Here is a 26,039-nt window from a genome sequence, read left to right as displayed (position 1 = left end):
ATTTGGCATACACAAGGAATACAAATGCACACTACCCGGTATGTGCATCACATCTCCATGTTGTATATAAAATCAAGCCAGGTATCACTCGTTACATGCAAACTGTCCATGGTAAGTTCAGCACAAAAGATCTGAAACAAAACACAAGATGCATTACTAATCTCAATATTTAATATCAAAAATCTGTCATAATAATAAATTATTATTTACACTTTGTAAAACTAATCTAAAGTCAGCCTAAATTGTCAAATTTGTAATGACACTATTTTCTAGGTATTAATTCTTCAACTTCAAACACATCAATGTGTGTCACGTTTACTGGAGAAATGGGGCAAGTGGAGGGGGCGTGGCACATTTTTTTTGAAAATCATATTAACTATATTTAGTATATTCTCACTTTAATATTACATAATTTATTATGAATAATATGTCAGAAAATAATATTGAGGAGAAACGAATGAAATGCATTGGTATCAAAAACAGATACATGGAAAATGTTCATTTTATCCCTATACCCATAGTATCTCAATAGTGTATATATGGTATGCAAATTAATGACAAAATACATTATGACACTTTATTCACTACTCCTATGAGGGACATATCGTAAAGCTCTCGAAATCCCCAACAAAATTACGTTTCTCATTTTCACGACCAGCATTTTTGCAACAAAAAAGGCGCCAACAATTGAAGAAATCAAACATTATTTTCTAAAAATTGTTTTTTTTAGTGTAAAACGTAAAAATAAGGACTTACCGAACGTAACATTGTGAGCCGCCATGTTGAAAATCCATAGAAGGCACTCTCGCGGTAATTCTAACATAACAGTGAGAGGAGTAGGCCAAAAACCACCAAAAATGCAGTAATTTCACATAATCAATTATGGTCTATAACTATTTATTGAAATGGTTAAAACGATCCGGGTAAAAAACTTCAAATACATCAAAAAAATGAGAATTCCAGTATCAAGTTGGGAATGAGGCTGGTGGGTCAATTGAGGTCATAGAATGCTCATAGCGTGTATGCTAGTTTTTCTTTCAATTTGAAATTGCGCCCTCGTGCGGAGATAAAGTGTATATTGGATGGTACAAAACGCATTGAACTCTGGGATATCACATTTGCTGTGGGTGGTTGGGGTGCAGGAAGTCAAATGCCTACCTGTCCATCATCGGCTATGTCATAATTTAGATGATCAATCACAGCTGTTTTTTCCTCATCAAATTCAATGCCACATTCTGCACCTAAATCTCTCAATGGTTCACCTTGTAAAACAATCAGATAATCAAAGAAATTAACACTGTCCAAGAGTATCAGTCTTTAGTGACATCAAGTTTCACAGTCCATCAAATTTCAGTGACATCAAGTTTCAGTGACATTGTCAAATTCAGTGACATCGTTAAATTTCAGTGACGTCATCAAATTTCAGTGATTTCATCAAATTTCAATGACGTCATCAACTTTCAGTGACATCACCAAATCACTCCGATGATCAAAACGCAATCTGAACACCAATCCAACTGCAGGGCTAACACAAATATAAAATATAGCTGCATAGCAGCGATGACAGGTTTCGAGCCTGCGTGGCTCATGGCAAATTGCACTTGCTTGATGTGATTATTTGACGAACGTTTCATGTCTAGAAAGCAAGATGGTAGACAAACTACACAATATATGGATTTGATTTCACAGGAATATGATAAACTTAATGCAAGGATTCCACATACCGAATTTTGTATCAGTCTGGCAAATAGTTCATGAGTTATAGAACTTTTTCTCTTTTACTAAATCCAAGATGGCTGCCAATGGAATCCATTTTTCAATAATCTGTTTCAGTAACTTTGTAGAGCTATCAACATAGGTGCCATATTCTAATTTGCTAGTCAAACAAGCGGGCGGTTTTTAAGAAGAACATTTTTTTGAGGTTTTTTGCGTTTTTTTGATAAATTCAAGATGGCAGCCAAAACCACTTGAATCGTGGGAAATATTTTCATGAACACAATCATCTTATTGAAGGGATGTTGTATGCCAACTTTGGTTTTAATCTGGCGAATTGTTCATGAGTTATAGCGTACTTTCACTTTTTACTAAATCCAAGATGGCTGCCAAAGAAAGCCATTTTTCAAAAATCTGCTTCAGTAACTTTGTAGAGCTATGGGACAAAGCAAATTTCTAAGCACATGAATGAGCCATTTTTAAGAAGAACATTTTTAGAGTTTTTGGCAATTTTCAGTAAATCCAATATGGCGGCCAAGGTCACATGACTGCTAAAGATTTTATTGCTGATATTTACTAGACATGAGCCAATGCTGCCACACACAAAAAACGGAAGTTTCTAGACCCTCAGAAAGTGGTGCAATTGAGCACTTCCTGTTTGTGTTATACCTAAGATGGCGGCCAGGTCAAGTGACCTACATAGCTGGTTTTGGGGTATGCTCCACAACTCATGGCCCTTTATCAGCCTGCAAAATATTAACTTTATTGCAGTAATATTTTTCAAGTTACAGCGCTTAAAAAAACGATGGAATAATAATAATAAACATAGCAATTACAATAGGGCTCAAAACCCTAATAATTGAAGACACAAATCTCATTGGTCCTACTCACCAATATCTGAACTTGCAGCAACTAACACATTTCCACCATCATCAATGAAATTAGTTATTGTAGCCACATCAATATTACCACCAAACTCTGAGAAAACAAAACATATCAATATATCAAAACGTATATCAGAAGTCAACTAAAACACTCACTAGTTTCTATGCACAATTCTATTTGGTACAAAGTGGTCCATTTCAAACTGAGCATGAACACAGTGATTTTTCAAAATGCATATAATTAGGTGACTTGTCACTGGTAAAAGTTATTTAAAACATTTTGAGCATTTAGTACTAGAATGAAATATCACAGAGCCTCCATGAATTTTGTAACTTGCTATAATCACGTTAAAAAAAACAAAACTGTGGTTGACTCCAAAATGTGTCTCAAGTTTGCTCGACTCCAAAATGTGTCTCAAGTTTGCTCGACTCCAAAATGTGTCTCAAGTTTGCTCGACTCCAAAATGTGTCTCAAGTTTGCTCGACTCCAAAATGTGTCTCAAGTTTGCTCGACTCCAAAATGTGTCTCAAGTTTGCTCGACTCCAAAATGTGTCTCATGTTTGCTCGATTCCAAAATGTGTCTCAAGTTTGCTTGACTCCAAAATGTGTCTCAAGTTTGCTCGACTCCAAAATGTGTCTCAAGTTTGCTCGACTCCAAAATGTGTCTCAAGTTTGCTCGACTCCAAAATGTGTCTCAAGTTTGCTCGACTCCAAAATGTGTCTAAACTTTACATCAGTTTTTTGGTTATTTTTTTCAGTTTGTAACGATAGAATCATTCAATTAGAACTACCATTTAGGCTATCAGAATTATTCTGACATTATTTTACTGAAAAGAAGAGTTTTAGATACGGGTGGTAGCGCCACTGTTCACACAACAATATTGACTGTACAAAAGCCCTACAATGGGAGTTAAACGGTGCACTTGTGGTGAATGCAAGAGTGATTCTCGATTTCATCTAAAGTATTACATGAATGATTCGTTTTTTACATGTTTCACGAAACCAAAAACACAACCTGAGAAATGTGATCGGTGGATCAGTGTCTGTTCTAGTGCCGGTGACTTTGAAAGACACCGGATCACGCAAGACACAATACTCGACCGAGTCAGTGCCCAGTGTTCTCAATTCAGAAAATCTTGATTGCTCTTGGAAAAGAGTGCAAATGACAATTTTAATTCATTATGCGACAGATTGAGGGAGATATTAGTCTTTGAGGAAAATGTAAAATTACAAATTTAGTACATCTTCATTGAATGAAGAAACAGAAATGGTCACAAAAAATATGCACATTTTATTACAATATTAATTACGTACCACCTGAATTTACAAGGTTAAAAATATTAGTGTCTGTTGGAACACAGTCAAAGTCAAAATCTTCATCATTATCTTTTTTGTCAAATGGCGGTTGATATCCACGCTATATCATGGTATAAAAACGATTACCAGTATTTGTTACTCAATTATCAAAGACCAAGTTTTAAATTAGTTGCATTTTGATGGGGTGGGCGCTTTGCCGAATGTGACCCCGAATATGAAAATTGTGCAAAAGTGGGGGGTGGGCACTTGACCAGGCGGGCATGGGCGCTAACGTGGTTGAGTACGGTAATGTATGGCCAACCTGTGTATAACCACCTGCTTATAGTGACCACTTTTAGGCTATCACAAGGCATAACATATGCACAAGCTGTGTGTAATGGTGACCACATTTCACCATTTTTTTTTTGGAGATTCGCCTTTTGTTAAACCAGGACAGTTAGCATACCGTCTTCGAGTGAAACTTATTTTAAATTTGCTCAACTCAAATAAGTATTTGTTACAGCAGTACCATCTCATTATTTTCTGGAAAACAAATACTGTGGAATACTTTATTTTCGCTGGAATTAATTTTCGCTGAAAAGGCTTTTTGGACATTTTGTATGGAATATATTTTCACTGATTTTTGATGAGTTTATATAGAAATATAGGAAAAAATGTATATTCGCTGGATTTTATTTTCACGGAATCATCCTTTCAGCGAAAATAGCGAAAATAAATTCTAAGTGAAAATAAAGTATTCTACAGTATATCCAATGTATCAGTTAGCAATCAATCGATGACAAATATCTAACATTCATACAAAGGTCACGCGTCCATAAAGACAATTTCAAGTTCTTTTGGTGGTTGCTATACACAAATTCACTACTGAATTGTCAGCAAAATAAAAACAAATTCTTCAAGCAAAAATGAGGAGGTCTAACAAAGTAAAGTAAAATTACAGTATGTAGCAATGCAACCATACTTACCATAAACTGTAGGTGAAAATATGATAAGATGTTCATAAAGAAATTCACCATAAGTTGTTAATTTCAAACCAGGATCATCTGCAGTCTTGAATGTTAACTCATATTTACGATCTGTGTAAAAAATTAAAATCACAGATAGCTTAGAAAGAACTCGTGTGCTGAGAAAATTGCATAACATGAAAACAATATTATCCACATTATCAAAATTTATAATCCCTGAACTAATTACATTGTTGCATTGTCTAAGAGTATCAAGATTCATTGAAATACTAGATTCACCTGATACCCCGCCCTGGGCAATCTCATGGAGGATTTGATTTTTTTTTAGAAATGTGTGAACCAAAAGATCACCCGGACGATGTTATGGCAGATATTACGAAGCCCATCTTGTCTAGCAAAATAATCCTGTGCTAATAAAAGCTGAGAAAAAACAATGCCAACGGTAGGACCAACCATAAAAACAATGCCAACGGTAGGACCACCCATAATGTTTATTTTTGTCTGTATTGTATTCTCGACAAAAGATTTGGTAAACAAGAAAAGGGCAAACTAAAGTGTCTCCTGTGTTTCACTGTACGTTCTATAAATCTAACCTTGCACATATAATCTTGTATTGATAAATTTTTGTCAAAAAACGATGTTCCCTTTCAGTTAACTCTTCGTGTTCATGGTATTTGTGACAGTTAAAAGATTTTTTGAACAAACGATAAGTATCTATAACGATTTGCATCAAGCTGGGTAGCCCATTGCATATAATGGCAACAATTTGAAAAAACAAGTCACAAACGCAGCGTACGTCGAGAAGATCTATACCGGTTTGCTACATGTAGTATCTATATATGTAATATCAAAGAAATTGGACTTGCTGTTTTTAACAAGAAGTTGAAAATCACTTTTTACCAAAAATAACAAAAATATTCATCAAAATTAGAGAATTTGAGATTTTGACATGAAATGAACGAATCTGAGAAAGAACCATCCAGGTACTTGCATATCAAATTTGAAAAAATTCTGACTTGCGGTTTCGAAGAAGAAGTTGAAATTGTAAAGTTGACGATGACGGACGCCGACGACGATGGACAATCAGTAATATGAACAGCTCCCGCTGTGTCAACTTTGTCGACAGCGGAGCTAAAAAGATGACACGACATCGGACGACAAGGAACAATCACTCGTATGATAAGCTCCACTCGACAAAGTTGACAGTGGAGCCTAAAACATCTCATTGCCGATTTTGATGTAAGATAATCGTCAACAAGTCATTGTCAATGACACGTCCCCGTTCCGTTCATATTTGAGTGACATATACATTCAAAGCAGATCATGACCGAAATGCACCTGCATATGTACAACACATTGTGCTAAATCTGAACAAAATCCACCCATGCATGACTGAGATTCGGTTCTGGAATTGTGAAAATATGTGATTTTGATGCATTTTCGGCCTTAAAATGGCCATCATTCCGCTATTGTTAAGCAGATCATGAAACAAATGCACATATCTATTTGTGACATGATGTACCATGTGTGTGTGAAGTTTGAACTCGATCAATCCAAGCATGTCTCAGATACGGATCCAGAACTGAATTCTTTAAAACAAAATGGCCGCCAGTCGGCCATTTCGAACGCGATCCAAAAAAAAAAATTACGTGCATCAAGGTCCTATTATGTTTAATGTATGTACCAAATTTGAACAAAATCCGTCCATGCATAACTGAGATCCGGGTCCGGAATGGTGAAAATGTGCGATTTTGATGCATTTTCGGCGTTAAAATGGCCGCTATTCGGCTATCGTTAATGAGATCATGAAACAAATGCACATACATATTTGTGACATGATGTACCTTGTGTGTGTGAAGTTTGAACTTGATCAATCCAGATATGTCTCGGATACGAATCCAGAACTGAATTCTTTAAAACAAAATGGCCGCCAGTCGGCTATTTCGAACTTGATCCGAAAAAAAAATGACGTGCATCAAGGTCCTATTATGTTTAATGTATGTACCAAATTTGAATGAAATCCGTCCATGCATAACTGAGATCCGGGTCCGGAATGGTGAAAATGTGCGATTTCAATGCATTTTCGGCCTTAAAGCGGCCGCCATTTGGCTATCGTTAATGAGATCATGAAACAAATGCACATACATATTTGTGACATGATGTACCTTGTGTGTGTGAAGTTTGAACTTGATCAATCCAGATATGTCTCGGATACGAATCCAGAACTGAATTCTTTAAAACAAAATGGCCGCCAGTCGGCTATTTCGAACTTGATCCGAAAAAAAAAATGACGTGCATCAAGGTCCTATTATGTTTAATGTATGTACCAAATTTGAATGAAATCCATCCATCCATGCATAACTGAGATCCGGGTCCGGAATGGTGAAAATGTGCGATTTCAATGCATTTTCGGCCTTAAAGCGGCCGCCATTTGGCTATCGTTAATGAGATCATGAAACAAATGCACATACATATTTGTGACATGATGTACCATGTGTGTGTGAAGTTTGAACTCGATCAATCCAAGCATGTCTCAGATACAGATCCAGAACTGAATTCTTTAAAACAAAATGGCCGCCAGTCGGCCATTTCGAACCCGATCCAAAAAAAAATGACGTGCATCAAGGTCCTATTATGTTTAATGTATGTACCAAATTTGAACAAAATCCGTCCATGCATAACTGAGATCCGGGTCCGGAATGGTGAAAATGTGCGATTTTGATGCATTTTCGGCCTTAAAATGGCCGCTATTTGGCTATCGTTAATCGGTTCATGAAAAAAATGCATGTGCATATGTCCCATATAATGTGTGATGTATGAGTGAAGTTTGAACTTAATCGGTCCATGCATGTTCGAGATACAGGTGATCACGGACGCACGCACACAGGGCAAAACATAAGTCCCCGTTTTCGGACTGCGTCCGAACGGGGACTAATGAATCATTTTAACAGTTTACCGCAACAGCAGCAGTGAATACCAATTCAACACAATGCTGTCAGCTGACAATGTTGAATGGTGATCATAGGTGATCGTGGCATTACGCACAAGAATCAATGATCACAGATCAATGAAAATCACTTTAGTTTTGAAATGCTGTTGTAGAAAAAACATAGCAAAACTATTGAAACCTTGCAAGGAAATAGTTGATACAACTGGTTAAGTTGAGACCAAGAATTGGCTAAATTCTTGAAATAGTGAAATTTTATAAAATAATTTTCATTTCACCAAATATCACTAAGCAATACATTTGGAAAAGGGGTGTTGATTTTGTGATGTAATCTCATTGCATTCGTCTCCTTCTCTAATTGTTCTATATTTTTTTTTCTTTAACCTCATTGCATTTTTCTCCTTTTCCAGTTGTTCTATATTTGACTGATTGACGATAACATTGGTTTTTACGTTTCTGTTTCATATACAGGGATCTGCCCACGTTGGTCGGCGTCGGTCGCTAGCGACCGGCACTCAAATTTCCGACCAGGACAAAAAGTTGCCGACCAGCACTCTTCTATTTGTTTATGATACACACAGGATGTCGGCCACTGGACCATCATTCTATTGTCCTTGTTGGTTTTAACACACAACATAATGCAAGAAGACACTGCTGTTCAAAATCAACGTACACATGTGATATTGGCCAAATGTGTTTTTGTTTTAACCTCCGATTGACATTCTGTTAGTTTTAACAAACGAACCAGATAGGAATAAGTCGTACATCAAGATTATGGAAGGGAAGACAACAATAAACAAGTCATTGAAAATGACACATTCCCCGTTAAATTAAGTTCTCTTTGTGCTCGTCATATTAAAGCGGAGGGGTTGTCGTGAGCGTGTCCTTGAAACTTGAGTTCCAAGTGGCGTATACAACAGAATGTTTACTTACATCAAAACACGTGTTCCGTGTAGTAGTAATATGGCCAAAAATAAAAACAGCCGTTATTCGGCCATCTTTGATCTGATTATGAAACACACTGATATGTATGATGTATGTGCCAAATACGAATGAAAATGGTATATAAATTGTGGAAATATAGTAGTAAGGCCAAAAAGTCAAATGGCTGTCAATCGGCTATCCTTAACCAGATTTTGAAACAAATTGTCATGGACATGCATCCTCACATGTATAAAGTACATGTATGTGCCAAATTTTAATGAAAACTGACTAAGCACATAAATACCGCATAAAAAAACAAGCAGCCTATCGGCTGAGTTAGCTCCGCTGTTAGCAATGCACATTTCAATTAAAGAACTGAAGACATCATTAGAAAATGAACAATATGTATAGTATCAAAGCAATCGGCTTTCAGTTTTTAACAAGAAGTCGAAAATATCACTTTCTACCAAAAATGACAAAAATATTCACCAAAATTATAGAATCAAAGATATCATCACGAAATGAACAAATCTGAGAAAGGTCTACATGTAGTATCTAAATATGTAATATCAAAGCAATTGAACTTTTGGTTTTTAACAAGAAGTCGAAAATATCACTTTTTACCAAAAATTACAAAAATATTCACCAAAATTAGAGAATTGAAGACATCAACACAAAATGAACAAATCTGAGAGAGGTCCACATGTAGTACCTGTATATGTACCTATATATATATCACTCATATGATAAGCTCCGCTCGACAAAGTCGACAGCGGAGCTAAAAAAAAAAATGCCTGCCAGTCGACCATCTTTGATCCAATTGCGAAATAAATCGTCATGAACATGTATCCTAACATGTATGTTCTATGTACTAAATTTGAATGAAAACTGACAAAGCATGTTCAAAATACGACATTTTCAAAAAACAAGATGGCTGCCAGTCGGTAATCTTTGATCCAATTGTGAAATAAATTGTCATGGACATGTATCCTAACATGTTTAATCTATGTACCAAGTTTGAATGAAAACTGACGAAGCATGTCCAAAATACAACATCTTCAAAAAACAAGATGGCTGCCAGTTGGCCATTTTGAATGGAATCGCTAAACCACTGCATGTGCATAATCGGTCCAAGGGATTCTGAGATACGACTCCTGACGGACAGACGGACGGACGGACGGACGGACGGACGGACTGACGGACGGAGACCGAATTACAAGTCCCTGTTTTCGGACTTCGTCCGAACAGGGACTAATAAACAGAAGAAAGGATTACCATTACAAATTTAGTTGTGTGTAGGATTTATCGAGTTGAACAATAACTTGCTAACTTCACCGACAGCGATGCGTCAAGCTGTCGTTCATTTAATCTGCACTTCGAGTGAAGGAACATTCATCAATGTTTTTGGCTTCATGACTCGTTCATAAAATTAAATTCATAAGCTATATTCAGTCAGCGATACAAGGAATACTTCTTTCTCACTATTAATTTGATTTACCAGCATTCCATTGGAAAAGAAAACAATTAAATTCTTGTTTCCACTTTGGCCGTAACAAACTGACGACATGCTTTGACAAAAAAAAATGGCTGCCAGGTCAGAGGTCAATGTCTCAAAATACGTATTTTGGACGTGATTACGAAAATAAAGTGTATATATTTTTTCACTTTTATCAAAGCAGATTAATTTTACATTTAAATGTTTAAAATAAAAGTTAAAATGATTAAAGTAGTTAAATTGTAGCTTGTAGAATGGAAAAATGAATACCGGGTATTATTTATCTCATGAATATTAATTAGCTCATGAATATTAAATGGCGACCGGAACTCAAATCAGGCTGGGCAGAACCCTGCATATATTGTTTTGTATATTCCCTCTTATGGTCAATAACATCAGCTTTCACAAGCTCAATTTGCCTGTGTAATTCTTTACTTAACATATTGAAGAGATGAACTATCAGCCTTATTTTGAACCTGATATTTCACACGAGTAGATAAATCTTGCTAACTAATTATGTGACATGGTTTTTGACTGTAATCAGAGGATTCATAAAAATTACTATTTATTTCTATCAACTGATAAAATAACATGTAAACCTGTTCTTATAAAACTTTTTCGATATCAATAAGTGTTACGCTATCATCATTAAATTTATACCAGTTATTATCAGATGCTTTAATACAGACATGGTAATGTAATGATTAGACTGATGTACTATTACACCATATACTAGTAACTTGTATGAAGTATTATCATAGTAACTGTTGCTTACATACTCAGATGTTTAAATTTATTGAATAACTGACAGGTGTCTCTATTTTATTCCCCAAATTTGAAAAACATTTCAACTGTATAACAAGGTATGGTGGTAATACTTGATTGGTCAATTTTTTTACAATGTATGTACAGGAATATTCATGTATTGGTTCTTCACTAAAATAATCATTAAGGCAATTTGAAATAGAAACTTGTTCATTATTACTAGAATATGATAGGAAATAGTAAAACAGTGAATGGTTCAAGTCTAACATTCTGATATGCACAGTGTTTTGATTTATACATGTTATTATAGATACCCATAAATATACTTTGTACTGGCATATTATTACTGTTTACGTCATATTGTTCTAATATATCAATTATAATCACAAGAAACTCATGGGCATCATTTTCTACAAGAGGATTAAATAATTCTCTACTTAATATATTTCTGTAACCATATTGCACTATTTAAAACTGTTGTTACCCAAATACATCTGGATTATAAATGATTCCCATTCACATAAACGAGATGGTGTTGTATTTTTTCTGTATTGATGGGTTTTTGATTTGGTAAAAATGTAGCTTGCAAAAGCTGGAGTATAATACTCGTATATAACATTTTGATAACAAGGCCAAGGTTTTGTAACCCAGTACCAGGGAGTCCATTTATAACATCTATCCAATCAGTACTCACAATATTCTTTTGATACAGGTGAAACTGATTTAGTAATTGCATTACATTTGAAGACATTTCACTTTGATTTGTTAGTCTGTTAAGTTTGTTCATTAATTGGTCCACAAAATTATCAACTTCATGGGTAACAATATCTAATTCTACATGATTACCTGGCTGAGGAAATACTTCACTACTTACTTCAAGGTTTTGTTGTTTACTGTACTGTTGAGGCTGTGACTCGCATGCCCTTTTTTCCTACATGTATTTACGATTTTGTTGGCATTTTAGTCTAAAACTTTTTTCTTAGGTTGAGGCATTCTAAATAATGATAATATTGAAATGACACTTATATAATTGTGCAAAGTTAACTTAATAGTCTGGATATTAGCAAATACTGCTCAGTTAACAACTACTATATATGCCAACTTATAGTATAATTATCTTATGTGACTTAGGGAAGAGTAGGAAATCAAACTCGCGGTTTACCGCGGTCATTACCGCGGTGGTGGTGGGTGCTCGCCGGTCGACCGCATTTTATGCAAATTTATGCATAGATTCTATGACCCCGGTTTACCGCGGTCGTGTGCGGTAGGCTCGCATGGCAATTTACACCCTATTGTTAAGACTATGAATGGACACAATAGACTGGGAAACTAAAGGTTACTTGCCGCCAAGTTCAAATAATAAAATCGAGTGGTACCAGAAGATTGGAAAAATCGTCTCTATTAGTTCGCAGAAGAAGACTATTTTATTTTCACGAGTCTTGGTATAACATCGCAAAGCAACCCAGAATAATGTAAAATATTATCACATTATTTTGAATTTACATCATGTATAGTCTCAGGATTTATTTTAAAAGATTAATGTTTCGCGTATACCAATATAATCGGGCGAAGTATAAATTCCGAGTGTAAAACACTCGATGAGAGGCCGCAGTTTACGTTACTTCGAGACCATGCACTAAGTCCGAAGAGGGAGTGTCACACACTTGGTGCTACAATATATACTACAACAACTGGGTGATCAGCAAAAAAAATAGCACACTTCTTGGCGAAACTGACTAATCTAATAAACCTTGGCCCAAGTTTAACCCCAAGTCACGCGCTGAACAAGTGGGTTGTTACCTTGGTGACCATTCGCGCTCCGCGCGTTGACCTTTTTATTATACACATCCCATTACGCAAATTTTTACTGGCTCTGCGTTGCCTACGTAAAAATTGTTACCGTTCTGGTTGTGAATATTTCACCATTGCCGACGTGATAATGTGTTGCCTTCGTAATAATTAGGCAAACTTATTTTCCATTGTTTACGTACTGGCTGTGAATATTTCAACTTTGCCGACTTGATAATGCGTTGCCTTTGCAATAATTACGCAAACTTATTTTTTATACCCCTGTCGACCCCTCGAGTCAGGCTGCTATCACCCTTTCTATTTCAGTAATTGACGGCCTGTAGGTGTTAAGTTGTCACCTCCAACTGATTGAGTGGGCAATTAAATACGCGATAATACCAGACTTAGTTTTTCTACTTTAAAACTGACGGCAAAACACAATACAATCGTCCGGAGCCATCGAACTACGCGACTTAGTCGAAACCGCGACTTACTGCCTCAGAGACGGGGCCACTGAATAACTGTTGTTGATAATGATATTGTAAACAAACACGCACACACAAAACATTAAAGCCAGAAAAGTCAAGTCAAGAAACAACATTTCAAATAATAATAAATATGGTTTAACATAAATTTCATGTAAATAAAATCCATGCTTTACAATTTACTGTAATTTCAAACTCGGGGCAGCGTACTTTGAACGCAGAGTATTCGATCGCTTACATTTCCAGTGAAAAAAACAAAAAAACAACGTCAGGTGCTTTTGAACTACGTGCGGTTGGCACAGTAACGGGCAATGACCTCAGCGGTTCACACGCAATGAAATTCTAATCAAGCCAGCTAGCGTTATCGTACGGTATCATAAACTCAATAATTATTCATTCAAAATGCCTTTCACACTCACGAGTACCATGGAACACGAACATGTAACAGAAAAATAACGTCTTTTGTTTAAAAAAGATTCTGTCAACCAAGAATACATGCGCAAGGCAAGATTTGTGAAACGAAACAGAAAATAAATAATCATGTCATTGTCAGTGCAATGCAGACAGCCTGACCTGTTTTGATTAGTTCGCCCGTTTCTCGTTTGCTGGCCATTTTTTCTGGAGTGTGACACAAATGGTGAACATGATTCTGCCAAATCAATCAAGAACCAGGATACGGCTTGGATACGCTGAAACTTTGTAAATCGTCCTCTTTTCAATTGTAAACTTTATTCCAGTGTTATGCTAAATACATGTACTAAATACTAAACAAGCGCACATATCGTATTCATTTACAGCATCGGATTTTAAAACAATGACTCGAGGAATCACAAAGAAACTGTTAAGTACGTATTTCACACATTACCGAGGGCCGCGGTAGAGACCGGTACAGCGGTAGAGACCCCTAATTATAAGCAGTCCGCGGCTCTCCCCGGCGTTCTGCGGTACACCGCGGTAATGACCGCGGTGCACCGCCCATTTGATTTCCTACTCTTCCCTTAATAGGATATAACTGATTGTACAGTAATAACTTTAGAAAACTTATTGCACCAAAGAATACTGAATATGCTTTATAGCAACTTATAATATAATTATTTTATGTGAACTCTAGGATATAACTTATTGTACATGTACTGTAGCAACTTTACAAAACTTATTGCACATAGTTTGTAACTCACTGAACAATGAGGACTAGTACCAAGTACAACGGCTTACAGTAGAATACTATCTTATAATGTTTAACCATGGAAGGTACTAACGGAAGGAGCCATGACGCCTCTCAAGTGGGCACTTAAGCCTCTTAACTGGCTTATTTCCTTTTGTTTCAACCCAAGTTAATCCTGAGAAGGACATTGTCTAGCTCATCTTTGATGTCCATGATAGTTTGCGATTGTTTACACAAGTAACGAGTTAGCGGAATATGATACAACCTCGCCGATTTTTAACATGACCATAAAATATATGCGCATTATGAAACTATGGTCATCACACATGCACACTTGGTTTGTTTAGGTGTGAAGTGTCAAAATACGTATTTCACATCCGGAAATTCAACAGATGAACGTTTGACTTCACAGATTTCACATGTATTAATTATTAGCAACTGTAACAAGAACAAGATTTCGAGTGTCTACAACAAAAATTCCTAAGGACTCCTAAAAAATATTATCACAGAGAAAGTGTCTAGGCATGCCCTTCTTTCGATACTATCTTTTCTGGTGGTGTTCGCCGATGCCCGGTGGATGAAAATTTCAATAGTTTCGGGCGTCAAAGCCAAGCAATGACAATTGTACCATTGAATAATGCAATGGTTATTTGTCACAGGCAATCATTGATTAAGTCTCATCACCTTTGCAAATACAAAAAGATTCACGATAGTTCATCAGTTCTTCAATCTGTTATATCTGTCAATTTCTCATTAAAGTTCGCCAAGATCTACGGAAACAACCGCATTCAAACTAGACGCCATTTTCAGTATTGTACATGCAAGGTTCGTCTATCGCTTCCGAACATGCTCCGAATGCTGAAGATTAGCGTAACCCATTGTACGAGGGTGCTAAGAGCTATCGAGAACCATTGACAAACGATCATGGGGTAAAGCTAAAACAATAGATTCGTGTGGCTCCTTCAGTTAGTACCTTCCATGGTTTAACCACAGTGAATATTAACCTTCAACAGATCTAATTACCATACAATGACTTCTCACAAAGATCAAATGTTACTGAAGTATAAATAGAAGGCATTATCTAATAATGAAACTCCAGATGGCCCTGATTATAATAAGATGAAAAAACATACTCAAGTCACACAATGGAAATGAAATGACGCGCATAGTTGTACAAAATTAACCCAATGCGGCATAATAGAAATTGACCAAAGCACATTTACACCCACATAATCAACAACGTATTATTAATTTTTTTCCATTAATATTCTGTTTTTTGTAGATTACCGGTAGTTTATTTTTTTATTACTACGTCTTTGCAGTTAGTGTGTCTGTCTGTGTGTCTGTTCTACTGATATCTCAAGAACCATACATTGATTTTTGATGAAACTTGGTGCATAGATGCTCTGGGCCAATGCGCAGATTTGATTAGGTTTTCTGGTAAAAATTCATCCATATTAATTACCTAATTTGCATGATAATTAGCTGATTTTTAGCTGTTCCACTGATATCTAAAGAACCACTCATTGGATTTTGATGAAACTTGGCACATAGATGCTCCAAACTAATGCGCAGATCTGATTAGTTTTAGGTGAAAATGTGTGCAATATTAATTACCTAATTTGCATAATGATTAATCAATTTTTGGCTTTTCCACTGATATCTCAAGTACTGTAAAGGGGTTAATTATTCACTGGGTTTGATTTTTGCTTATTTCGTTGACTGGAAAATGCGCTAAATTAAAACCCAGTAAATATGTAAAATTAAGCATAGAATATATTATCTAACCATGAATTTAAAGTGCCTGTGCAATGCCCACCTTCACGTTTCCCATTTTAGATCTGTGTCCCACTGAAATGGGCAGTTATTGATTTTTTTTGCTGAAAATGATTACTCGTATCCAAAGTAAACTTGGGATATTTCTCGTGTTGTAGCCACGCCCACCTATCCTGAAACGGTCGACTGTTTCCGGATTTCCGACTCTCGCCGAAAGTGCGCCACCAAGTGCCAAAATGTGAGAGGAAGTCATACCCCTGAGCCGTAATAACACTGGTCATTCAGTATACTTTTAAACGATATACATTTTTCAGTCGGCGTTTTTTGTCTTTTTTTTGAGAGAGTTTTTAGATGTTGTGTTATGGGCAGTTGCAGTGAAACGTATAGTCATAGTGTAAGTATTCACATGTTTCTAATCGATCCAAAAGTGCGACATCAGTGGACGAAAGCCACTTAATCTCAGCTTCTTTTTTTGTGGAAAAACTGTCCTTGTCCATAGAGACCCTTTGTTGAGTGTCTATGGTTTAAAGAGAAACGCAGACAACATAAACCTGGCACAACACTTTTGAAAGAGGTAGATTCCGGACCACGATCACCGAGGCGGATTTCAGAATTTCGGATTTCAGAGAGAGAGAGAGATGGCAAGTGTTTCAAATGACTTGACTTTTTTTGCGATCCTGATTATCGTTTTATAGAGACCATTTAGTCGCTGTTAAGTAAAGAGTAGCAATGACACATAGTAGTGACACGAAAACGAAGCGTCGGACAAACAGGAAATTACACAGCCCTTACACACTGCTAATTGTTTTCATTTTCGAAGGCTAAAAGTTTCTGAATTGTTTGGTGATTGGTGTTGAATGTCGAATTCCCACCTCTGTTCTTTTTTTACCTCCATGCTTGCAGCTTGATCTGCATAATAATTTATGAAATAAGAATCCGGGCTTGGTCAATGTGTTTCCACTAAATAAAGTTTTAATATGATGTTATAATTATGACAATCAAGCCATGGATCACGCTAACTCGAATCAACTCCTAATTTATTTATTTGTATGTGTGTCGATCTCGATTATTTTTCTCATCCAATTAAACGCCGCTTTTAATGCACTTGCCCTCGTCGTGACCCAACGCAACCAACTAGTATTTCAACAAAATTTCAATTTATTTCCACGCGGCTGTCATTTATTTAGTAACTGTGATTTGTCATTTTTTTAATTATTTTATAGTGATCACTATAGTCTAATATTTAGAATGTCAAAATATGTTCTCTTTTATTTTAATTTTGAAAGTTTTACCCAGATGATCGATAAAATAAAACAGTGTAGTGACGTACATAGTAACCTATTTTGTCCAGCGACAGTGTACAAACGTGCGCCGGTGACGATCACGGTGACCAGCTACACCAGAACGGACATATTTCGCATCTAACTCAACCCCATGCAACAAAAATTGATACTACATGTATGTGTTCTTTATGGTCCATTCCTCCTCGACGAACAAGTACACAAGTGAAAATTTAGTCAAAGACGAGAAAACTGCACAAGAAATTTGCCTTATTTACACGTATCGGCAATGCAAGCTGCCATGCGACTTCCCCTTCTGACGTCACAAGGGGAATTTCTGTATGCAAATAAGAAGCTAATGAGGAGCCTCGTTTTAAAATACACAAAAATAAAGTTGTCGTAGATTGAGTTTAAAACACTTTTTCTCACTTAAAAAAATAATTCATGCTTAGAAACATAAAAAATAATAATATTTATGTATCAATGGATAATTTTCGGCGTGAAAATAGCCATTTCACAGGCACTTTAAAACCCACTGAATATGCCTGAAATTGTAAATCAGCGAAATTTAAACCCAGTGAAATTAGTCATTTTACAGTGCTAATCATCACATTACAAAAAAACTTGGTACATAGATGTCACAGGACACTGCACAAACCTGATAGTTTTTAGGGTGATATCAGTACATATTAATTACCTAATTTGCATAATTAATTAATTTTCAGCATTTGATATTTAAAGTAGTAATCATCACATTACAAAAAAACTTGGTACATAGATGTCACAGGACACTGCACAAACCTGTTAGTTTTTTCGGTAATATCAGTACATATTAATTACCTAATTTGCATAATTAATTTTCAGCTTTTGATATTTAAAGTAGTAATCATCACATTTCAATGAAATTTGGTACATAGATGTCATAGGACACTGCACAGACCTGATAGTTTTAGGGTAATATCAGTACATATTAATTACCTAATTTGCATAATTAATTAATTTTCAGCTTTTGATATTTCAAGTAGTAATCATCACATTTCACCGACACTTGGTACACAGTTACTTAAGAACTGTGCAGACCCCAGATTAGTTGTTGGGTAAATATTGGTGCATATTAATTACTTATTAGCATAATTAGTTAATTTTCAGCTTTTTGCCCAATATCTCAAGTACTAATCATCATATTTCAACGAGACTTGCTACATAGATCTTCTAGGACTATGCAGAGACATGATTAGTTTTAATTGGATATTAATTACCTAATTTGCATAATCAATCAATCAATCAAATATTTTATTTTACCTAATAATGTACACTTGTAGTTTACAAAACAAGAATCAATTATAAATAGGTAAAATAGGAACCATAAATAAGCTGGCTAATCTAGTCTGATTCCTCCAAAAACAAATGAATTACACTATCTTTGAGGGTGAGTTATAATAACCTGAACCCGTAAATGAAGCTAATAATAATAATGATAATAACAATAACAATAACAATGATAATTATCATTATTCAATTAATTTTTTTTTCATTTTTAACTTAAATAATTTCCTTGTGGTAATGTCTTTTATATTCTGTGGTAGCTGGTTCCATAGCTTGGGGCCAGTATTTTTAATAGAACGTTGACCTACATTAATACGGTACTTATTAAATTTCCTTTGGTTTGAAACCTAGTATGATAAGTTTTGGGTACATGCTGAAAGAGTTGGAATATAGAATTAGGAAAATGTCCATGAATACTATCAAAAACGAAAAGGGCTAATTGGAACTGGTGTTGTTTGTATATATCAAGTATATCACAGCTGTTAAACAATGGGAGAGTATGTGAAAAAGGAGGTGAACCAGAAATAGTACGTACAATTCATTTTTGAATAATTAGTATTGGATGTAAATGAGTTTTATAGGCATTTCCCCAGGTTTCTAACATATATGAAATATGTGGACAAATAAATGAGTTATACAATAATAATAGAGTTGACCTTGGAACAATTTTTTTAAATTTATATATGTTACCTGTTTTGACACTTACTTTGCTCATCACATGATCAATGTTTTTTCCAATTTAAATTGTGGTCCAGCAGCACACCAACATATTAATACTGTTCCCAGATTGAAATGTATGAAATTGACTGGTGTCAACTGCAAACAGACGAATGTCAAAGTACGTGGATGACAATGCTATATCATTAACATAAAGAAGAAACAAAGTAGGACCAAGTACAGACCCTTGCGGAACACCGCATATTATTGGAAGCGAGTCTGATGTTACACCATTCACACTTACATGTTGTTCCCTTTTTTGTAAATAGCTCTCGATCAAGTCCAAAGGTAGGCCTCGAATACCATATCCAGATAATTTAAAGTAAAATTGAGTGATTAACAGTGTCGAATGCCTTTCTAAGATCTAAGAAAACTCGAAGAACTACATTCCCTTTATCAATTTCATCTAATATCTTTTGTGCTAGGTCTATCACAGAGAGTTTTGTACTAAATTTTTCTCTAAAGCCATACTGCTTGGAATAAAATATAATGAAATTATTTAAATAAAAAGTTAATTGTTTGTTTTATATGCGTGTGGGTACATTAATAATTTGTTTAAAGTTGTAGCATGATAATGTGTGACAAAGATTTCTAACATGACTAGAGTTTAAATTGTTTAAATTAATAAAGTCACCAACTAAGACACATTCGGAATTAATTGGTAAATTATGCAACACTGAATGCTCTAAACTGTCTAAAAACTCAACAACATTTGTGTTTGGTTTTCTGTAGATTATGACAATTACCAGCGACTTATTCCTACCAACATTAACATTTACCCACAATGTTTCAGAGTGTTTTACCTCGACATCAATCAAATTATAATTTAAAGAGGTGTGGATATAGAGGCCCCTACTCCACCACCCCTTTGATTTGTTCTGCCTTTTGTTTCTAATGAGTAATTATATAGATTGAACATATCTTTATTTTTGACTTGCCATATTTCAGAAAGTGCAATGACTTTAAATTTGAAGGGAATTGTATCATAAAATAATTTTAATTCATCAAAGTTTTTAGTTAGCGATCTTATGTTGACATGAGTGATGGAAAACGCACCTTTCGGAATGTTTCCAGTGAGTTCAAGAAATGCATTGTAGGAATAAGTGTTGCAGCTGTCATAATGTGTGTCAAATTCCTCACAATCTGAATCCATTATCATCATTGAAATTTACAGCTTGAGAAAGAACTGATAATAATGTTCCACTGATATATAAAGAACTACAAATTGGATTTTAATGAAACTTTTAAAGAGAACTATGCAGAGACCCAATTAGTTTTTGATAAATATTTATGCTTATTAATCACCTAATTAACATAAATAATTAACACTGATATCTCAATTACTGATCATCACATTTGAATAAAATTTGGTACATAAATGCTCTAGGACAATAGACAGCCTAATTAATTTTGGGTTAAAATCTGTTCATATTAATTCTCTAATTAGCACAATAATTAATTTTTTTGTTCTGTTCTGTTCATATTAGTCACCTGATTTACATAATTAGTTTTCAGCTTCTCCATCAATATCTCATGTACAAGTAATTTTTAATTAATTTTTAATGTGTCTTCAATACTCTCAGCACACAGGAGTTCTTTCTAAGCTTTCTTTGATTTTTATTGGGATTAAAATATTACGTTTCACAATTTAAAAGAGTTTGAATTTAAAAATTTAACATTCTCGAAATGCAAATGCTGCAGACTTAAAAAGAAACAAATAAATTGTAAAAGGTTAAATGAAAGTCATTTGAAACGTTTCAGTCAGGATTATGTTCACGACTTTCATGATCTTATTTACTAATTTAATAATTCTCCTTCAAAAAATCGTCCACATAATTATTTGGCGGATTGCTTGTTATTTATTCCGACCATCAGCTTCTACAATGTTTTCATTTACAGTTATGAACGAACAAATAACACTTCCAAGCGATCATCAAAGTTACGACGTGACTTAACTTACTTCGCGATGTTATACACCGTTTATACCAATAATTCCTCTTACTCAGTCATGATGCCATGCCAAAAATGTTACCTAAATGTTAACGTAAAATTTGAATTAGTTTTATTATTATTTTTGATCACTCGATCACTTCGGTGAAACACAGACCCGCCATGATAGTTGATGACGCATTATGTGTCCTTTGACCCTATGGGTCAAAAACGCCATCAACCAATCAGAATGCCCAAAGTTTTCCGAATGGTAGTGATCATAAAAATAGGCCAATGGCCTGTTACTCAATGGCTATTGTACAAAAGATTAGTGCTGTATATGACAAATACCCCAAAAGGCAGCGAGTGAGACAATAAAACAATGCCAAAAAAGTGGAATTTTTTACAAAAATAAAAGAAATATTCAATAAAATTAGAATCTTAGAGAGCTTAAAATGAACTCCAGCGTGTTGAGAGAATAACAATACATGAATATACCAAATTTTGTTGAAATATGTTGAATGGTTCTTGAAATAGCACCCAAATAGCTTGAATTTCACTAGCTGATATGCAAATTAAATACCCTGGAAAACGTTCGAATTGGTGGACAAAATAAAATACTCGCGTGCGACTCGTAGAAAACACACTGACATCGCGAGCTGATTTCACCAGACCGAACGTTGGGGCTCAGTGACGTCACATGCATTGTTTACATTTTTTTTAATGTGGCAGAAGAAGCTCGAGGCGGAAATAAAACTTTGGCAGGCGAGAATGCCACAACTTTTCGTTTAAATTTGTACTTTTAAATGAAATATCGCCAAACAACCACACAAAGTTGTCAATGGAATAATAAACACATGTATGCCTAACACCAAAGCATTGGAAATAGTGGTTAGTTGAAATTCCATTTTTAACCAAAAATGACAAAAATATTTGCCAAAATTAGAGAATTAAAGATATGGCCATGGGATGAACAATCTAGTAGATGTCAACACAAAGTACATACACACCAAGTATCAAAGCATTCAGGCTACCGGTTTTGAAGAAGAAGTTGAAAATAGAATTTTTGACCAAAAATTACAATTTTAAAATATTCACCAAAATTAGGAAATTGAAAATTACCCAATTTACAAAACTGATAGAGGACAACCCAAGGCACATGCACTATCAATATCAGCAGTGTAGACCACTTAGTGTCATAGTAGCATAGAAGAAATTTTAGAGTTTTTTTTTTTGGAGGGGGGGGGGTAATTTTTGGCAGATCGACTTCTCATGAACAAATTACCATCTGCACTCATCAAGGCATCCACACACCAAAAATCAATCAAACGGTTCGGCGGTTTTTGAGAAGAAGTTGTGCATAGACAGGGATCTCGCCAGCCCAACGTGAGTGCCGGTCGATCATGAATATTAATGAGCTATATGAATATTAATTAGCAATAAATATTAATGAGTTCGGTCGCAGTGCAAATATTTTTGGAATTAAGACATTTGAATATAAAAATTAAATATATTCAAAATGCAAATGCTGCAAACTAAAAAACAGAAACAAATAAATTATTGTTGCAATATTAATGTCTATTGTAAAAAGTTAAATAAAACTCATTTGAAACGTTTCAGCCAGAAATATTTTCCTGATCTTATTTACTCCAAATACATTCTCCTTCAAAAAATCGACCATTATTTGGAGTATTGTTGTAATTTATTATTCGTATCATCAATTTCTAAAACGTATATATTCACAGTAATGAACGAACAAATAAAACTTCAGATGAAAACTGCATGATGGTTTTCAAAAGAGGTGATTAGCAATTTTTAAAAGGTGAAAAAAGTCTTGAAAGAAGAGTTTTTACATGATTCACGATGTGAACAGTTCAAATGTATTTTACCCAATCACACAATAACCACGTTTTTTCTCGAGTAGCGTAAACAGATTGTGAACTCCACTTTGCACATGTTACATCGGGGTGGAATTGATTTTGAAAGAATTTTAGCTTTCAATCTAAAGACTGCGTCTATCATCAGAAAGTATTCACTCACAAACAAAGAGGTGCTAATCTTACAAAATTGACTTGTATTGTTTAAAGCCAATACCACGTTGCGCGACTGTGTCTATTGTTTAAAAATTCTTATCCACGACTGGCAGGATGCATGTCAGTCGGTACGCAAGTATAATAACAATATGACAATAGTCCTGGTCGAAAGCGTTTTCGCGGTGGTCGTTAATTTTGAGTGCCGGTCGGGCCGACCAACATGACGAGATACCCAATGAAAAGAGCACTGTGGCGGTCTTGCTAATCACCGTGGCGACGTCAGACCGGTGTGGCGGCAAATCAAAGCATTGTGGCGGGACCGTCACGCTGTTTATATCCTGGGAAGAACACTGACTAATAAAGTATGTTGGATACATGTATGCAACAAATTCAAGACAAAGAAAAAAAAAATACTAATTATGAAATGTGTAATTACACAAAAATTACTTGAAATAGCCATTGCCTTGTTAACAAAATCCACAATTTATGGTTTACAGTAAGTCTTTTTCAATTTTGGAGAAATCGAGAATAAATTCAGATTCTATTCTTGAACATCAAAACTACACCCAAATACAATGCAACTAAGATAAATATCGAACAAATTGTCAAGAGAACTATTTTCTAAAGTAAAGAATTGATTGAAGGAAACTAAATTTGGTACCTGCTGACCATGAATATTTATTTTTATTTGTTTTAAATTTTCTGCTTTAGAGTGCTGTTGCTGATTATTAAATATCAGCTTTTAAATAGTTCAGTAAATATTTCTGCACCTTCCACCACAAAAAATTTATCCTCAAAAAAATATTTTATCTACTTTGACCATTACCAAACAAAACATGGCATTTCTCACTACACCTTTCTTTGTAACAACTATGGCATAACTTGGTTATGCAACACTTTAGTAAAAGTTTTATCATGAATAGACTGTTGTTTCTCAGATTGAATATAATGTACGCAATTCTTTTTCAAATGTTTCAAAAAATGACAACTTACCAATTTTTGTTTACAAGACCCAAAAGATGGTGGCAGTATGTGATGTCAAATTCAACCCATGGAGTTAATATGTGCATGCAAAAACATCCCTGAATGTTACTGTTCTTGATCTCTATAGACATTGATCAGAATTTGTAATTTATGTGGTTTGAGAAATGTCTTTTCATGTGTGTATACATTGCATGAATGTACATGTATTGGAATGGCTATTATTGGCAAAGAAGTTGAATTTAGAGGTTGTATTGATTGGCAAAGTCTCGCAACTTAAACAATAGCAGTTTAAATTGCTATAGTTACTGCACTTTTCCCTAAAATTTACTTTTCAATTAATAGTATCCATTACAGTGCTTTAATTTTGACAAATGTCCTACTAAAAATATTTGTATGAACAAATTCGGTTGGATATTGAGAAATTCAAATTAGGAGACTTTTATTCTACATGTAGGTATTTCTCCCTAAATGAAAACAACGGTACATTTTTTTCGTTAACATCGGTAACCTACCATCAAGATGAATGCATAGAGTTGTTGTCAGCTAGTCAGTGGACCTCATAAATTGACCGTTTTGAGTGAGTCTAGGCCACCACTAATCAATGATTAGATAATTTTGCATGCATACCTTAAGTTATAGATCAGGGTGAAGTATGGTAATCTGTACAATACTTTACCCACTCTCCTCAACCCTAAGCTATGCAAACCCTCATAAATTTAGTTGCAATTTATATGTTACATGTATTTCTACTGTAATAGTAGTTTATAAATAAATAAACGCTGCTCGGACTGATAAGTATGATATATTGAAGATAATATTTGGTAATCGTAGTCCTAAATAACTATTAAAAATTACCAAATATTATCTTCAATATATCATGTATTTCTACTGGCTTGCCCGAAAAAGATTGCAAATTAATTGACTTTAATTAAATTGAATTCCTATACAGGATCGAAGTTTATCTTGAAAATAACAAATAGCAAATCACGGTTTAGTGGTAGCTATTTGTCTCCTGATCAAATGAATACCACCAATTTGAAGATAATCTTAAAGTGCCTAGTTGCTGACTGTGTCTGTAGTCATAGTACATTATCATAGAACGGATCTACCAGCTCTGCACACGTGTAGCGAATATACTGTTTTAATATAAATGCACAAACCTGCTAAAGATTTGAAAAATATTGAATGCGTTTCTTTCATCGCCATATTATCCAACAACACCAAAATCCTTCCATCTGCATTAACAGACCCCAAAATGGCCAAAAAAGCCAGCACAACTATCGCACCCACTGCTGCCGCCATCTTGAACCAAATAGGAAAAGGACGCCTATTAATATAAAGGTGACCTCATGTGATACGGCTACAGTAGAAAATCGTGATAATTTCTAATATCAACACATTTCTTTGATTTTTTTCTAATATATGCACAATTTAACTAATTTTAATTTGATGCTGTTATTATTAAAAGAGTATTATAATTAAACTAATTGACATAACCACGGCACTTTTTTTTGTTGCGGATGAACATAATTTGCTGAGCCAATC

General features: G+C 34.9%; 1 protein-coding gene across 1 annotated transcript in view; it reads right to left on the bottom strand.

Moving 5' to 3' along the window:
• Positions 1-25,816, bottom strand: part of LOC100376777 (dolichyl-diphosphooligosaccharide--protein glycosyltransferase 48 kDa subunit-like) — a 54,008-nt gene extending 28,192 nt beyond the window's left edge. Inside the window, exons 1-4 of the mRNA XM_085508598.1 lie at positions 25,655-25,816; positions 4,881-4,991; positions 2,605-2,691; positions 1,159-1,262 (exon numbers count right to left, since the gene is read on the bottom strand). Coding sequence (XP_085364724.1) covers positions 1,159-1,262; positions 2,605-2,691; positions 4,881-4,991; positions 25,655-25,796 — 444 coding nt within the window. The 5' untranslated portion in view covers positions 25,797-25,816. The remainder of the gene's footprint in view (positions 1-1,158; positions 1,263-2,604; positions 2,692-4,880; positions 4,992-25,654) is intronic.
• Between the last annotated feature and the right edge of the window lie 223 nt (positions 25,817-26,039).

Source organism: Saccoglossus kowalevskii, chromosome 15 (genome assembly GCF_978046115.1).
Source record: "Saccoglossus kowalevskii chromosome 15, keSacKowa6.1, whole genome shotgun sequence".
NCBI classification, from domain to species: domain Eukaryota; kingdom Metazoa; phylum Hemichordata; class Enteropneusta; family Harrimaniidae; genus Saccoglossus; species Saccoglossus kowalevskii.
Note: the sequence above shows the minus strand (reverse complement) of the source record. Positions and strands in the feature narration are given on the sequence as shown.